This window comes from Physella acuta, unplaced genomic scaffold, assembly GCF_028476545.2.
Source record: "Physella acuta isolate Inbredline_101_S28 unplaced genomic scaffold, ASM2847654v3 ptg001832l, whole genome shotgun sequence".
NCBI classification, from domain to species: Eukaryota; Metazoa; Mollusca; class Gastropoda; family Physidae; genus Physella; species Physella acuta.
In genome coordinates, this window is record NW_026733341.1 from 84,632 (window position 1) to 102,613 (window position 17,982).

Genomic DNA, 17,982 nt, shown 5'->3' on the forward strand with positions numbered 1-17,982 from the left:
TGGTTAAAAAAACGTTCATCTCAGTGGCGTAGGCAGGGGGGTTAGGAGGGGGGGGGGTCATAACCCCCCACATAGACCCCTCGGTATATACATAAAAAGTATGAGGGGGGTACAAATCGAAAGTTTGAGGGGGGGTGCGTGCAAATCGAAAGTTTGAGGGGGAGGGGTGCAAATAGAAAGTTTGCGGGAGGAAGGGGGGTGCAAATCGAAGGCTTGAGGGGGAAGGTTCAAATCGAAAATTTGTCCTGGGTAAAAATTGGACCCCCCCCCACCCCCTTGAGACGATCCTGGCTACGCCACTGGTTCATCCTATGACTCTTATGATAGAGATTTGCCTTAACGTGGAGGGGAAGTATGAGTGCACAAAGATAAAGGTGAGGATGGGATTTGTTTGATCTCTGCATGTTGAGCGAGATTGATTATGTGGGACATATTCAGGTAACCAGATGAGCATGACGGTCACTGTGATATCCTAAGGACTCAAACCTAGTTGCAGACTTTCTTGTTAACAGTCTCGGTCATTAGGACCACCCAGCTCCAATGGATACCTGACTCACTTTGTGGAACCGATAGTGCTGACCGCACTATCCCTCATATGTCGAGGTCACAAAAACATACGAGTCTCCTCTGAACTAAGGATCTTTACCACTTACATTACGAGTGCTTTTTCACTCCACCACTTCATAGACTAACATTTAACTATATTTTCACACTGAGCAATCAACAACATTTTTGACAGTTGAAAACAAAGAGATTTTTTTCTACCTGTGATCCGGCCAATCTGCCCCTTAAAAGCCTTCCCCACCTCACCCATCAGGTGGGCGCCAAGCGAGTGACCAATCAAATGGACGTTGGCCAAATTGAGATTCAACTCGACCATGTCCTGGATCAGGAAGCTGGCCATCTTGGCCACCAGGCGCAGGTTGGCCGCGGCTTGCATGTAGTTGGGGATGGCCGAGCCATGGGACCAGTCGATGATAATGACCCGGGCTTCTTTCTAGACCAGGGAAATAGAAAATCAAGTGGTTCTAATGGTGGTGGTTATTGGATGCATAAAAACATTAAATAGTAATAAACACTAATGTATGCAATTACCATTATGTCTCTCTCTGTCTGTCTCTCTCTCTCTCTCTCTATATATATATACTAGGCATACTGCCTAGCTTCGCTTAGGTTTTTAAAAAACATTTGAGAATTTGAATAGTTAATTATTTAGCGATGGATTGGGTGTGGAGTGCTTTAATAAGTTTAATTTAAACAGTAATGCTAATTTTAGAAAATAATGTTTTTGTTCGTCATTTACATTCCGTTCCAAGAGAATTTCTGGAAAGTACGCAATGTATAACTAAAATGGAATTAGAACTACACAGGTTTCATGAACAGTATATCTCATAGTTTATATTACACTGCCTTTTGAAATTAATTAATTTATTTAATTAGGTTACTTAACTTAATTAACAACTCAATTTTGTACTAAAACAAATGCTATACTTCGTCATTTTCTGTTTCTGTTTAAAATAGTATACAATTATTTGAAAAAAAAATAATTTCAAAAACGTTACCTCCCTTGAAAACTGAACGTATGACGTATGTCATTGTTTACTTATATTGTTTGCTTATATAAGAAATTACATTATATGAACATATTTAACGACTATAATGGCTGTTTCCGACGGGATTAAAGTTTTTTTGTTACCCTCCATGGTCGGTCTACGACGTCACATAATATTAAGGGGATCGTTCGTCAATTTATTTATATATATATCTCATATAAGGAGAATTTCACTCAAGATCATCTTTTAGCCCTCGTCGAGGGCTTTGAGTCTGACCAACAGTTTTTCCATACGGCCTAGTCATCTATATTAGTGTATGCAAAAACTTAGCATGATGTACAGACATTAAGTAACCTAAAAATTGTGTTAAAATTTCCCTGTTTTTCCCATAAAATACATAGATTATATAGGGAAATACAACTGGTCAGTTTTGACCGCTTTACGAAGTTTTCCCAGATATGCCGAGTTTTTTGTGACACCCCTAGGTCTTCTTCTATCACCTCACAAAATATCAAGGGGGGTCGTCGGAGGAAATTTTTTTTCGTAATAGAGCTCATATAAAGAGAATTTCACTCGCGGTCACTTTTTAGCCCTCGTCGAGGGCTTTGAGTGTAACCGACAGTTTTCCCTAAAGGTCAAGCCATTGACCTAAGAGTATGCAAAAAATTAGCCAAATATACTGAGCTTAAGTACCCTAAAGTCTGCGTTGAAATGACCCTCTGTTTTTCCCATAAAATACAAACATTATATAGGGAAATACAACTGGTCAGTTTTGACCGCTATACGAAGTTTTCCCAGATATGCCGAGTTTTTTGTGACACCCCTAGGTGTTCTTCTACCACCTCACAAAATATCAAGGGGGGTCGTCGGAGGAAATTTATTTTCGTAATAGAGCTCATATAAAGAGAATTTCACTCGCGTTCACTTTTTAGCCCTCGTCGAGGGCTTTGAGTGTAACCGACAGTTTTCCCTAAAGGTCAAGCCATTGACCTAAGAGTATGCAAAAAATTAGCCAAATATACTGAGCTTAAGTACCCTAAAGTCTGCGTTGAAATGACCCTCTGTTTTTCCCATAAAATACAAAGATTATATAGGGAAATACAACTGGTCAGTTTTGACCGCTTTACGAAGTTTTCCCAGATATGCCGAGTTTTTTGTGACACCCCTAGGTGTTCTCCTACCACCCCACAAAATATCAAGGGGGGTCGTCGGAGGAAATTTTTTTTCGTAATAGAGCTCATATAAAGAGAATTTCACTCGCGGTCACTTTTTAGCCCTCGTCGAGGGCTTTGAGTGTAACCGACAGTTTTCTCTAAAGGTCAAGCCATTTCCCTATATGCATGCCAAAAATTAGCCAGATATACTGCGTTTAAGTACTCTAAAGTCTACGTTGAAATGACCCTCTGTTTTTCCCATAAAATACAAAGATTATATAGGGAAATACAACTGGTCAGTTTTGACCCCTTTACGAAGTTTTCCCAGATATGCCGAGTTTTTTGTGACACCCCTAGGTGTTCTCCTACCACCCCACAAAATATCAAGGGGGGTCGTCGGAGGAAATTTTTTTTCGTAATAGAGCTCATATGAAGAGAATTTCACTCGCGGTCACATTTTAGCCCTCGTCGAGGGCTTTGAGTCAAACCGACTGCTTTCCTTAAAGGTCAAACCATTTACCTATAAGCATGCCAAACATTAGCCAGATGTAAAGAGAGTTAGTGCCCTAAAGTCTGCGTTGAAATGACCCTCTGTTTTTCCCATAAAATACAAAGATTATATAGGGAAATACAACTGGTCAGTTTTGACCCCTTTACGAAGTTTTCCCAGATATGCCGAGTTTTTTGTGACACCCCAAGGCGTTCTCCTACCACCTCACAAAATATCAAGGGGGGTCGTCGGAGGAAATTTTTTTTCGTAATAGAGCTCATATAAAGAGAATTTCACTCGCGGTCACTTTTTAGCCCTCGTCGAGGGCTTTGAGTAAGACCGACAGGTCTGCCCTACGGTCAAGCCATTTACCTATAAACATGCCAAAAATTAGCCAGATGTAAACAGGGTAAGTGCCCTAAAATCCGTTTTGAAATGACCCTCTGTTTTTCCCATAAAATACAAAGATTATATAGGGAAATACGACTGGTCAGTTTTGACCCATTTCCCGATTTTTCCCGGACATGGCGAGTTTTTTGTGACACCCCAAGGTGTTCTCCTACCACCTCACAAAATATCAAGGGGGGTCGTCGGAGGAAATTTTTTTTCGTAATAGAGCTCATATAAAGAGAATTTCACTCGCGGTCACTTTTTAGCCCTCGTCGAGGGCTTTGAGTAAGACCGACAGGTCTGCCCTACGGTCAAGCCATTTACCTATAAACATGCCAAAAATTAGCCAGATGTAAACAGGGTAAGTGCCCTAAAATCCGTTTTGAAATGACCCTCTGTTTTTCCCATAAAATACAAAGATTATATAGGGAAATACGACTGGTCAGTTTTGACCCATTTCCCGATTTTTCCCGGACATGGCGAGTTTTTTGTGACACCCCAAGGTGTTCTCCTACCACCTCACAAAATTTCAAGGGGGGTCGTCGGAGGAATTTTTTTTTCGTAATATAGCCCATATAAGGCGCCGGTCAGTCGAGGTCAGTTTTGACCCCTTCTCCGTAGACTTTTCGGCCAACCGTCACCGGCCTTCGTGTTCTATTGCCCGAAGGCACCATCGTGCCAAATTTGACGCGCCTGCGGCGCCGGGAAGTGCCCTATCGGGCACTTGACCACTTTGCTTTATATATATAGATATATATATATATAAATATATAAACTCACATATATATATATATATATATATATATATATATATATATATATATATATATATATATATATATATATATATATATATATATATATATATATTTATATATATATATATTTATATATATATATATATATAAAACACACACTGAAAATCCCCCTCCTACGGTCAATTTAAAAAAACCAAGCAGTTTACCCTCCCCCCCCCCCCCACCTCCTCCCCCCAGCAATCACTTATCCCCTTTCTGTACTGTACATTTATGGTCAAGCAGGTCGTTTAGCTAAGGGGTTACCGGGCAATAACAATGTTGTAACGTCCTACCTCCTAAATTTATACATCAAGGTTTTTTCACATCTATTTATATATTTATATTAATCTTACTGTGGAAGTGTGGAGTGCGTAGTGTGGTGAGTCGTGACGTGGGACGGGGGGGGGGGAGTCAGGTGGGGAATCATGACGTATGACACGGGGAGGGGGGTGTAAGTGGGGAATAGTGAGGAGTGACGGGGGGAAGGGGGGGGGTTGAACGTAAGTTGGTGAATCGTGACGTGTGACGAAAATAGCAAGTGATTCAACTTTCAATGACGAGATCTGCAGATGGAACAGTTGTGTGCTTGTGATGAGAGTGGGCGGTATGACGGTGGTGGGGGGGGGGCGGTAGAAAGTCAAGAAAAAAACGGATGTAGCTGAAGTAGAAAGCAAAGAAAAAACGGATGTTTCTACAGTGCTACCCCCTGTTTTAAAATACACACCGCGGCAAGTAATTCGTCCTTCATTTCCTCCATCCAACTGGGGTTTATGGCAGTGCCGAATCCGTGAGTGATGAAGAATGTCGTTTGATCATCCTTTAGGCTGCTGGTCACTGTTTTCAGCTTTTGGTTGCCCACTTCAATCGGCACGCTGAACGAGGTATTTCTGTGGCAAAGTGATGAGGGTATCAGGGAAATAGTTTGATGTGGTAGATGTTGTTTGGTTGGTGGAAGGTTTGAGGGGTGTATGGTTGGATGAGTGGCAGTAGCGTAGTTAGGGGGGGGGGGCGGGGGGACATATGTCCACGGGCGCCGACCTTAGGGGGCGCCAAAATGGGTTGGAAAAATAAATTGAAAGGTCGAGGGGGTTGCAAATAGAAATCTTGAGGGGGGTGGGTGCAAATCAAAAGTGTGAGGGGGGGTGGTGCAAATGGAAATATTGAGGGGGGGTTGGGGTGTGCAAATCGAAAGTATCAGGGGGGGGGGTGCAAATCGAAAAGTTTGTCAACGGGCGCCGGGAAGGGTTGCTACAACTCTGATGAGTGGTTTGGTAGACGGTTGGTTGGACGGCTGGGTAGATGAGTGGATGGTTGGGTGGATGAGTGGGTGGGAAAGTGGATGAGTGGGTGGGAAAGTGGATGTGTGGATAGATGGGTGGGTGGATAAGTGGATGGTAGGGTTGGTGAGTGGATGGTATGGTAAATGAATGGGTGTCGGATGGGTGGGTGAGTGGATGGGATGGGGTGGTAGATAAGTTGATGGGTGGGTGGGTAGGTGGATGGGTGGGTGAGGGGATAGGTGGGTGAATGGGTGCGTTGGTGGATTAGTGAATGGGTGGGTGGATGGGTGGGTGGATGGGTGGGTGGATGGATGGGTGGGTGGATGGGTGCGTTGGTGGGTGGGTAGATGGGTGGGTAGGTGAGTGGGTAGATGGGTGGGTAGACGAGTGGGTGCGGTGGTGGATGGGTGGGTGGATGGGTGGGTAGGTGAGTGGGGGTGGATAGGTGGGTGGATGGGTGGGTGGATAAGTGGATGGTTGAAGGGGGGGGGATGAGGGGGTGGATGAGGGGGTGGATGTGGATAGGTAGGAGGATGGATGGATGGATGGAGAGATGTATAGAAAAATTCCAACCTCGTATAAAACAAGACATTAGGTCTCAACGATTCCGGTGGATCAGGCAGTGAACCCCTCGCGTTGTTGTACGGGGAATAGTTGTCAAAACATCCGTAATTAATCTCAGCGTGGTAGCAGATCATGTTGCTGGTGATACCTTTCCTCAGCATGGCTGTGTCAAGTAATAACTCCAAGGAATAATAATGTTACAGTGTGATTAAGCTAAAGTTACAATGGAAAAATGAGTTGTAGTTTACAAAAATAGAAAATAGCACATTGATGTGGTAATTATTTTATTGTAATAAATTATCAATCACTAATAACTTGTTAATTTAAGATCGACATTTTCGACATTTTGAATTTCTCTTTTTTTTTCCATTGATATGTTGTGTACTATGTTGTGCCATTGCATCACTTGTAGTCTTGACCGCCAGCTAATAATTGTCAAGACTCGATATATATATATATATATATATATATATATATATATATATATATATATATATATATATATATATATATAATATGTTAAAAGCGTTCATTAGAAAAATGTAAGTGAGCAAAACTTGTAACTATTAAAAAAACCAAATTAAAAGTAACTAGTATGGAGTCCATAATATATCGAAACGACGACAATACACAAAAAAAAATTACTTACGCAATTGGCCGTTAACATCTAGAAATTAGTATATATATATATATATATATATATATATATATATATATATATATATATATATATATATATATATATATATATATATATATATATATATATATACACATACATACTGATATAAAAATAATCTAAATATATTTAAAACAAAGAGTGCAGAGTTTAACGCTATAAGACTAGAAAAAAGACTAGCACAGTGTAGAATAACTGTATTTTGCTACTAGCCCTGTGTAAAATAACTGTGTTTTGCTACTAGCCCTGTGTAGAACATCACAGGATGGCGAGGTCGAAGGCTAGTGCGCCCACATACCGCCCCGAATGTCTTCAGATAACATCTGACGTCCCAAGTCTACCTAGCAGTCCTAACTCTGATGGAATGAAAAGGTGTTTGGGATTGAACTGGTCGCTCTGTTAACTTACATGTCGAGGTCATAGAAACAAATGAACTCTACTTCATCTCTCTAACTACTATCCAGGTCTGGAAGATGAGCTTTAGTTGTACAATACCTATCCAATAAATATTTTATCATCTTTTCCCTTTCTGGTCTAAGACACATGGGGCAGAGGAAGTAGAGTTCATCTATTTTAAAGTGATAGAGTTGTCGGCGCTAAAACCAGCCGCCTTTCTCCCTAAAGTAACTCAAGTACCCATTGGATCTTCTCGGGCCCGGTATCCGAACTCGAGACTCTCGGGTTAGCAGTTGTAAGCTCTACCATTCGACCAGGCCGTACCACACTTATTTCTCAGACCTACCACATAGCATCTTCAGCTCTTGCTTGACGAACCTGAGCCTGCGTCCGTGTACCACATTCTCATCGGTGGTCATCTGGCACTCCATGGTTAAAAGACATCGCTGGTATTCCGTGAGACCTCTAAGGAACACATCGTGTTTATAAATACATAAACAATTGAGTTGTTTTAAAACTAGGTGTGCTTACAGCTGTTGCATCATAATGAGTTTTGTTTAGATTGGCACAAGCACAGAAGAAGTATACTGGATTAAAATATAGTGGAAAATCCAAACTAAGAGCCATATATTCTCTACATCTTTTTCAGCAATATAATTTCTGCACTTCTTTAGCAAGAACTCGAACCATACAATTTCTACACTTTTTTTAGTAAAATCTCGAGCCTAAAAATGTCTACATTTCTTTACTTAAACCCTGGACTATATAATTTCTACACTCCTTTAGCAAAATCTAGAGCCATATAATTTCTACACTGCTTTACTTAAACCCTGGACTATATAATTTCTACACTCCTTTAGCAAAATCTAGAGCCATATAATTTCTACACTCCTTTACTTAAACCCTGGACTATATAATTTCTACACTCCTTTAGCAAAATCTAGAGCCATATAATTTCTGCACTCCTTTACTTAAACCCTGGACTATATAATTTCTACACTCCTTTAGCAAAATCTAGAGCCATATAATTTCTACACTCCTTTACTTAAACCCTGGACTATATAATTTCTACACTTCTTTAGCAAAATTTAGAGCCATATAATTTCTACACTCCTTTACTTAAACCCTGGATTATATAATTTCTACACTTCTTTAGAAAAATCTAGAGCCATATAATTTCTACACTTCTTTAGCAAAATCAAGAGCCATATAATTTCTACACTTCTTTAGCAAAATCTAGAGCCATATAATTTCTACACTTCTTTAGCGAAATCTAGAGCCATATAATTTCTACACTTCTTTAGCGAAATCTAGAGCCATATAATTTCTACAGTTCTTTAGCGAAATCTAGAGCCAAATAATTTCTACACTTCTTTAGCAAAATCTAGAGCTATATAATTTCTACACTTCTTTAGCAAAATCTAGAGCCATATAATTTCTACACTTCTTTAGCAAAATCTAGAGCCATATAATTTCTACAGTTCTTTAGCGAAATCTAGAGCCAAATAATTTCTACACTTCTTTAGCAAAATCTAGAGCTATATAATTTCTACACTTCTTTAGCAAAATCTAAAGCCATATACTTTCTACTCTTCTTTAGGAAAATCTCGAGCCATATAATTTCTCCACTTCTTTAGCGAAATCTAGAGCCATATAATATCTCGGTCTAAGATCGAAAACTCGACCAATATAATCTTTGTATTGTGTAGCTAGAACGTTAGTCAACCACCACGACATGATTAATTGTACAAACTGATTGTGACATAACCACATGTTAAACATTGAGAAAATACACTGGATAGGTAGATTATTACTTACGAACATGTTATACCACTACGTGAATCGTAGTTAAAATAAAAATCGCATTTCTTCAGCGCATGTAGGCAGTTTAATCGACCTGAATTTAGATAATTAAAAAAATGTAATAATAAATTATTATTACTTAAAGTAGCTTTAGTCATACATACATATATATCTTATCTACATATATATATGTATATATATATATATATATATTTATTTATTTATTTATTTATTTATATATATATATATATATATATATATATATATATATATATATATATATATATATATATATATATATATATATATATATATATATATATATATATATATATATATATGGGATGGAGTGGCCTAGCGGTAGAAATGTCTCGAGTTCGAATCCGGTTTCAAGTCAGTCCTTGAGTCCACCCAGCTCTTATGGGTACCTAACTCACTTTAGGTAAAGTAGAGGCTGCTGGGTTTAGTGCTGATCACAGTAACCGTTCATTTGTCGATGTCAAAGAAACAGGTGAACCTTACTTCACTTGCACCATGGACCGCCCGGTTCGAAAAAGAAACTTTACTAACTTTAACTTATATATATGCATATATATATATATATATATATATATATTATATATATATATATATAATGGAAATAACATGGGGTGTGGGGACAGGTAGCTTCACTAAACGATCATTATTGCTGTGTTAAAGTGTTAAAGCTACCGATAGCTGAGAAGACGCGTTCATCAGCTCACCACATTCCTTAGCGATCTGTTTTTCAGCGACTTCGATTTTCGTGTCGTGTGCGATCTTCTCGTCTTGCGTGAATTCGCATTTGACATTCAACAGGCATTCTATATAATCCTCTAGTGATCTGAGGACAGGAATTACTACATTAACCAACTTTTTACTCTGGTATCCATTTGACATTCAACAGGCATTCTATATAATCCTCTAGTGATCTGAGGACAGGAATTACTACATTAACCAACTTTTTACTCTGGTATCCATTTGACATTCAACAGGCATTCTATCTATGTATATAATTCTCTTCATACGAGACACCACGCAGCTTAGCCATTGCTATCCCGCTTTCTAGGCATATCACTATCATCCTCATCCCCACAAGTCAGGTGAGCTGTGGTTCACCCCGAATGTTTACAATAGAAGAGCCGGTTCGAATAAGTGACGGCTATTAGGGGCAGATAATTTAGATTTTAAACGATTTGAAACTAAGGGGATGTAAACATGGTGAGGGGTGGAAGCAGGCGTGACTGAAATAGCAATGTAAACAGAAAGTGTTATTTCAACGCCAAGGGTAGACAAAGGTACAGAATATAGTCCAAGTTAAGACAGAACAGACAGACCCGACGGGTTCCGAACCTACCACTCCTCACGGCACCGAATCGCCTCGCCTTCCATGCATCAAGTCAGACGTGTAACCGATTCTGCCAATCAGCTCTACCTCTACATTGGCAGAATCGGTTACACGTCTGACTTGATGCATGGAAGGCGAGGCGATTCGGTGCCGTGAGGAGTGGTAGGTTCGGAACCCGTCGGGTCTGTCTGTTCTGTCTTAACTTGGACTATATTCTGTACCTTTGTCTACCCTTGGCGTTGAAATAACACTTTCTGTTTACATTGCTAACTAAGGGGATGTAATAAGTTCTGCTTGATATTTTCATTGTCGTCTGTAAACGGCTGCTTTCACTGGGCGGGGTGGGGTGGGAGAGGCAGGGGGTGGGGTAGTGTCGAATTTAAAAATTATGAATTGTTGATAAGTAGAAAATAAAACAACTAGATAGCGGCGTATGCTACGTCGCAGGTCAGCTCGTATAAATAATTCTCTTTGTGGACACCACAACGCAAGCCGACTATCTAACCCTCCTCCCGCCCCCTCCCTCGGTTTCCAGTCTGGTGAGCTGTGGTTCACGCCGAATGTTTACAATTGTAGATCCGGGTCGAATTAGTTACGGTTATAAGGGGAAGATAATTGATTTTTTAAACGATTTGAAACTACGGGGAAGAGGCGTAGCGTGGGAGGGGGGCTGCAAATCGAAAGTTTGAGGGGGGTGCAAATCGAAAGTTTAAGGGGGGGTGCAAATTGAAAGTTTGTCCCCGGGCGCGGGAAAGGTCGCTACGCCTCTGCTACGGGGAGCCTGCTTTCAAGGGGGGGCAGTGTGTGGGTGGGGGTGGGGGAAGTAATCGTCCTTAATGAGTTACTGATATTTTTTTAAAGCAAATATTTTCAGTCGCAGCATTGGTAGTGTCGAATTCACACATTATGAATTACTGAAAACTCGAAAATAAAACAACTTAATAGCGGCGTATGCTACGCCGCAGGTCGGCTTGTTCTATATCATTCTCTAGTGATCTGAGGACAAAAATAGGTCGTGTAAGTAGGTCACTTAATTCTCGTCATCGTACTGGCCAGCTAGTATTTTTCAAACCTAGTGTGATTGTGAATTTTTATCCTATGGGTAAAAGAATTAGAAAAATTCGAAACGTTAATTAAAATCGTAAATAATGAAAATAATAAAACTACAAGATGCGAAGTTAGGTTAGGCTGTATGATTACCTTGACTTACCTGCATGCGAAATTAGGTTTGGCTGTATGATGACCTTGACTTACCTGCATGCGAAATTAGGTTTGGCTGTATGATGACCTTGACTTACCTGCATGCGAAATTAGGTTTGGATGTATGATGACCTTGACTTACCTGCACGCGAAGTTAGGTTTGGCTGTATGATGAACTTGACTTATCTGCATGCGAAATTAGGTTTGGCTGTATGATGACCTTGACTTACCTGCATGCGAAGTTAGGTTTGGCTGTATGATGAACTTGACTTACCTGCATGCAAAATTAGGTTTGGATGTATGATGACCTTGACTTACCTGCATGCGAAATTAGGTTTGGCTGTATGATGACCTTGACTTACCTGCATGCGAAATTAGGTTTGGATGTATGATGACCTTGACTTACCTGCACGCGAAGTTAGGTTTGGCTGTATGATGAACTTGACTTATCTGCATGCGAAATTAGGTTTGGCTGTATGATGACCTTGACTTACCTGCATGCGAAGTTAGGTTTGGCTGTATGATGAACTTGACTTACCTGCATGCAAAATTAGGTTTGGATGTATGATGACCTTGACTTACCTGCATGCGAAATTAGGTTTGGATGTATGATGACCTTGACTTACCTGCATGCGAAATTAGGTTTGGATGTATGATGACCTTGACCTGGCTGTATGATGAACTTGACTTACCTGCATGCGAAATTAGGTTTGGATGTATAGATAGAGGTGCTGAGGAGGCTGTCATGGCACTGGTCGAACCGTTCATGACAGGTAGTGTCGACTAGAGATAAAAGTCATGTGTACGTATATATATATATATATATATATATATATATATATATATATATATATATATATATATATATATTAATAACATTACAGAGACATTTTGTCTGAGATCTTTTATCATTGTGTTTCAAGACATTTTTAACTTGGGGGGGGGGGGGGGTGAAGGGGGATAAGCACTTGAAACCCTCGAAGGGGATAGCAAGGCGGACAATGGTTAAGGTTTATACCGGTAATATCTATTTATATTAAACATTTCGTATTTTCGGGATGGGGGGGGGGGGACTCGGGGCGACGGATATGATCTGAAGGAAGTGCGCACTCCCCCCCCCCCCCCCCCACACACACACCCATCTCATTGCGGAACGAAGCCTTTACATTTGTCCAGATTTCATTTGTCATGGCACTGATGTAAAGTGGAACCAGGGATTGAGGGCGAGAGTGAAGCTTTGTTTAGACCAAGGTTTTAGTTTAGGATAGAGTACTGTTTGGGGTTTAATGCCGCCGTACAAAAGGAAACATCCACACACGTTTGTATGAGGATGCATACTCTACAGATTTTACGAGGCAAGTTGGGAGTGAAGGGAGAAAATAAAGAGAAAGAGGAGATACAAAGATGGATGGGGATACGTTATGAGATGGAGGCAGAGAGAGAAGTTTTATTACATGATTGTAATACTCTTACATTGCTTGTCATACTGAGGATGATCAGAGGGAGATATAGGGAGAGGGAGAGAGAGGGAGAGATAGGGAGAGGGAGAGAGAGGGAGAGATAGGGAGTGGGAGAGATAGGGAGAGAGGGATAGGGATAGAAGTGTAGTTGGGGGAGAGTGTAGGAGAACGAGAGAGAGAGATGGATTAAAAGATGGTAGGTGGATTGGGAGAGTGAAAGAAAAGACGGGGAGAGGGTGGTAAATGGGGGTGGGAACAAGTCATAGAGAGAATATAGAGGTAGAAGGAGAAAGGAGGAGGTGTGGAGGGACGGGACAAAAAGAGGGTTTGTGAGAAATGTGGAGAGAGAAGAGATTGTGGAATACAGAGAATGGGAAGTGAGGTGGTAATGGTGAAAGAGAGAAAGAGAAAGGATGGTAGAGTGAGAGAGGCTTTCATTACATATCACTTACATTACCTTACAGTTCGATTGCATCATTCTTACATAACCTGACATTTCAAGTACATCATTCTTACATTACATTACAGTTTGATTACATCATTCTTACATAACCTGACATTTTGATTACATCATCCTTACATTACCTTACAGTTCGAGTACATCATTCTTACAGTTTGATTACATCATTCTTACATAACCTGACATTTTGAATTCATCATCCTTACATTACCTTACAGTTCGAGTACATCATTCTTACAGTTTGATTACATCATCCTTACATTACCTTACAGTTTGATTACATCATTCTTGCATTACATGACGATTTGATTACATCATCCTTACATTACCTTACAGTTTGATTACATTATTACCTGACACAACGGAGGCGGCCACAATGAGGAGTACGAGGAGATGACACAGCATGCTGAAGATAACAGCAGGCATCTATGTGACGTCAAGTTTGTTAAAACACAGCTTTGTCATCGGGCAGGTATTCTGTCTTTTACTTCATCTTCTACGTGTTTAGGTACTTTACTAGAAACATAACTATGCACCTTATCAAGTGATTCGTTTATGCTATCTGATGCACTGTGTTAAATCCTTTTATGAGTACTTTATTATGTAGTTGTCAACGTAATTTGTTATGTATTTTAATACATACTTTATCGATTACTTTGTCTTATACTTTGCCGTGCACTTGACAATATTCTTGTTTAATTTGTTTGATGTTTACGTTTACGTTTACGTTAGCGGTAACGGTAACGGTAGCGTTAGCGTTAGCTTTAGCTTTAGCTGTAGCTTTAGCTTTAGCTTTAGCTTTAGCTTTAGCTTTAGCTTTAGCTTTAGCTTTGGCGTTAGTGTTCACGTACACGTTCACGTTTATGGTTATGTTTACGTTTACATGTGGTTGCAGTTGTAGTTTGATTGAGGTAATTGTTGTGGTTGGTTGTGATTAGGGTTAGCCTTAGGTTATATTAAGTATATAGGTAATTGGAAATGTGAAATTATCCCAATACACAGGCAGCGCCGCTATATGCCGCTTTTTAAACCCTATAAGCTCCGGTCCTTTACAGATAAGGTTTTCACAAAGATCAGTGAATGGCTAGTCTAGACTACAAGAATCATGGTAGGCTAGACTCTAGCAACTCTAGATCTAGCTAGAGTCTAGAGCCCTACATTACAGCACATGTAAACATTCTAGATCTAAAACATATTTTCAAACCGTTTTACATTAAATATACAATACGTCGAGAAATTCTATCATATTAATTCATGTTTAGAACTGTTTACTTACTTTAGGAATGTTTTTCTACCAATCCATCGTTTTCTCCTCCCGGCATCCTCTGTGCCCTTATGAAGACATGGCGCACTGTATAGAAACCACTGCACCGAATTTGGGTGCGCATTTTTGTCTTGTCTTTCATGCTAAGATGTCCTTGCTTGTATTAAAAGGTTTTATTATAGGCTTTTGATTCACTTGATTCCCAGATCTGCCGGGGTTTTTTTTTTGTTCTTTTAATTCGGGCATATATAGAACTTTGTCACTGTACACATTTTTAATTACGCAATTTACTTACTTTACTTAAGTAAGTATTTAATACGATCATCCGTTGCATTATTGACGTGAATTAAAGGTTCGGATGTGGAGGGGAACAGTTGTTGAGAGGGGATGGTGCAGCAGTTAAAAAACTGTTTTTTAGCAATATATACCGCTGTACGGGGACTGCGTGGCCTAGTGGTAGAGCGCTAGACTGCAACCCGAAAGTCTTGAATTCGGGTTCAAGTCAGTAAAACGTACCTGAGTCCACCACAAATCTGGTGTATATATGCCATATGTCATTGAAACAGATGAACTCTACTTCATCTGCCCCACGGGAAAAGATGATGCGATGATCATATATCGTTGGACATAGTTCGATAACATTTAAGAATATTGATTAATATGTAAAAGGAGTGTTTCAAAATTTATAGGACTCGTTAATGAAGTTCAGAGCGAGATCTCTCAAGTGTGCAAAGCTTCCTTTCTTGAGCCAGTCCAACTCTATTGGATAACTGGCATAAATTAAGGTAAGTAAGCTGTGTAATGTACTGGGCACACGTAGCTGCAGACATGGACTCTACTTCACCTGCCCAATATAACTAAATAAACACAGTCTGTGTTGGAAAGAATGTTATTTAGATAATGAATGGTTCTACTCTCCTTTACCTATTTAGATTTACAAACAGAGGTGGTTTTCGAGAGAATTTTGTTTAGATATTTGATTACCATATTTAAAAATTTACATTTCAAATATTTTAGTCAAAATTGTTGTAAGACTTAGTCCATTAGAGACTTTTGGTCAAAAGTTTCTAAGACTTAGTCAATCAGAGCTTTAGTCATAAGGATGTAAGACATAGTCAATCAGACAAGATAAGTCAGTGGGTTGTCAGGCGTAGTCCATTAGAGACTTGCCGATTGTCCTATTAACACCCCACACTTATTTATTTCATGTTACTAAGAAACAACATCAGTCGACAAAAATAATATTGTGCTTCAAGAAGGATGCAGGGAAGACATATCTAAACACATAACGTAATCATCAAAAGCAAATATAGTTTTTATGAATAATTAATATGCTACAAAGTAAAATTGTAAAAATATATACATCAGCCAAAAATGGTAAGCAGAATCGTATTTGTATAAACCTAAATCAATCAGGACATAAGATATCGTTCACACCATCGATCGCAACATTTATGCTTTGTCAAGTTCATCAATCCAACATACATGCTTCATCATTCATATCAATCTGTACATCTATAATTTGTAACGTAACTCCCTAGACCTACCTTGTGATGATATATCTACAGTCCGAACATAACATTTGTGAGGGACTAGAAAGATGCGCTACGGAAAAAAAACCACGCACAGAAAAGTGCTCAAGGGCATTTTTGTTTTCTTAAATCGAGCATTTTTAGACATTAACAAAGAGTGTCTGCGTATAAACTGTAGCATAATGAAACATATTTCCAGGAAATATGACAAAATGTAAGTGTTTAAGTATAATTAGTTTTTGCTATTTGAGTTTTTTTTCTGTTTGCGCAGTTTTCCGTTGCGCATTTTTCTGGGAACCCAATTTGAGTTGTATCCCTTGAATGACAGCATGTGTTGTTACCACAACTCTTCCACTTCCTGGCCCTCAAAGAACACCACACCCCCTCCTCCCCAGTTCTCATATTCTGAGTCATCATTTACGCTTATAATCTCCATCCACCAGGGCTAGACATGAAGACCACCGACATCAGGACCAGAGTGGCGAGACAAAAAGATCCCCCTGTCGCGACCATTGTAGCCCCACTGCGCCCTGTGAACAATTTACATTCGTGAGCTTTTGTATTTCTAGACGTACATTCGTGAGCTTTTGTATTTCTAGACATACATTCGTAAACTTGTATTTCTAGACATACATTCGTAAACTTTTGTATTTATAGACGTACATTCGTTAGCTTTTGTATTTCTAGACATACATTCGTAAACTTGTATTTCTAGACATACATTCGTAAACTTTTGTATTTATAGACGTACATTCGTTAGCTTTTGTATTTCTAGACATACATTCGTAAACTTGTATTTCTAGACATACATTCGTAAACTTTTGTATTTATAGACGTACATTCGGAAAAAACCTACGAAATAATCGGTCTTACTGCTATACTGTGAGCATATTTAAAAAAATGGTTTGCTTAATAAAAAAAAATACAAAAGGAAAGAAAAGTGTCTAAATGTAACAGACCAAGAAGCAAATAAAAAGGCAACAGGCAGTCAACTATTTTTTTTAATCCGTTTTGTTTCACAAGTAAACGATGCTAATTTTTTTTTTTTTCACAAAATTTGTTTTTAATTGCAACTGTAAGTTTATTCTACATTTCATTTTTGTCATCGGATCTCTCAGTAAATCAAATTTTAAAATTTTTTTAAAAATTTTTTTCCCCCTCAGACATGTAATTTAAGTGAACGATACTAAGTTAAACAATTTTACCTACCTAATCTGGGGATATTCAGAGCTGTAACAAAACAAAAACAAACAAAAAAATAACTCCAATATCAGTTTTAAATAAAAGTTTTTCAAATAATCATTGAACATATATATATATATATATATATATATATATATATATATATATATATATATATATATATATATATATATATATATATATATATATACATATATATATATTTGTTACTAATTTATATATATATATATATATATATATATATATATATATATATATATATATATATATATATATATATATATATATATATATATATATATACATATATATATTTGTTACTAATTTACTAATTTCTAAATAGGCTATACCTTGGTTATAGAATTGATAGAGACTTCGGTGTTTTATTGTA

The 17,982-nt window shown here is 38.6% G+C and overlaps 1 protein-coding gene across 4 annotated transcripts in view; it reads right to left on the minus strand.

The window, feature by feature from the left end:
• LOC131930735 (pancreatic triacylglycerol lipase) overlaps positions 1-15,061 on the minus strand; it is a 28,473-nt gene extending 13,412 nt beyond the window's left edge. The window contains exons 1-10 of one of the 4 annotated variants that reach the window (XM_059287333.1): positions 14,869-15,061; positions 13,946-13,998; positions 12,365-12,455; positions 9,850-9,968; positions 9,122-9,200; positions 7,650-7,768; positions 6,878-6,895; positions 6,238-6,391; positions 5,109-5,271; positions 766-997 (exon numbers count right to left, since the gene is read on the minus strand). In XM_059287333.1, the coding sequence (XP_059143316.1) occupies positions 766-997; positions 5,109-5,271; positions 6,238-6,391; positions 6,878-6,895; positions 7,650-7,768; positions 9,122-9,200; positions 9,850-9,968; positions 12,365-12,455; positions 13,946-13,997 (1,027 nt within the window). In that variant the 5' untranslated portion in view covers position 13,998; positions 14,869-15,061. Of the gene's footprint in view, positions 1-765; positions 998-5,108; positions 5,272-6,237; positions 6,392-6,877; positions 6,896-7,649; positions 7,769-9,121; positions 9,201-9,849; positions 9,969-12,364; positions 12,456-13,945; positions 14,109-14,868 lie in introns of all 4 variants that reach the window. The other 3 variants (XM_059287331.1, XM_059287332.1, XM_059287330.1) reach the window with 3 other exon arrangements.
• Between the last annotated feature and the right edge of the window lie 2,921 nt (positions 15,062-17,982).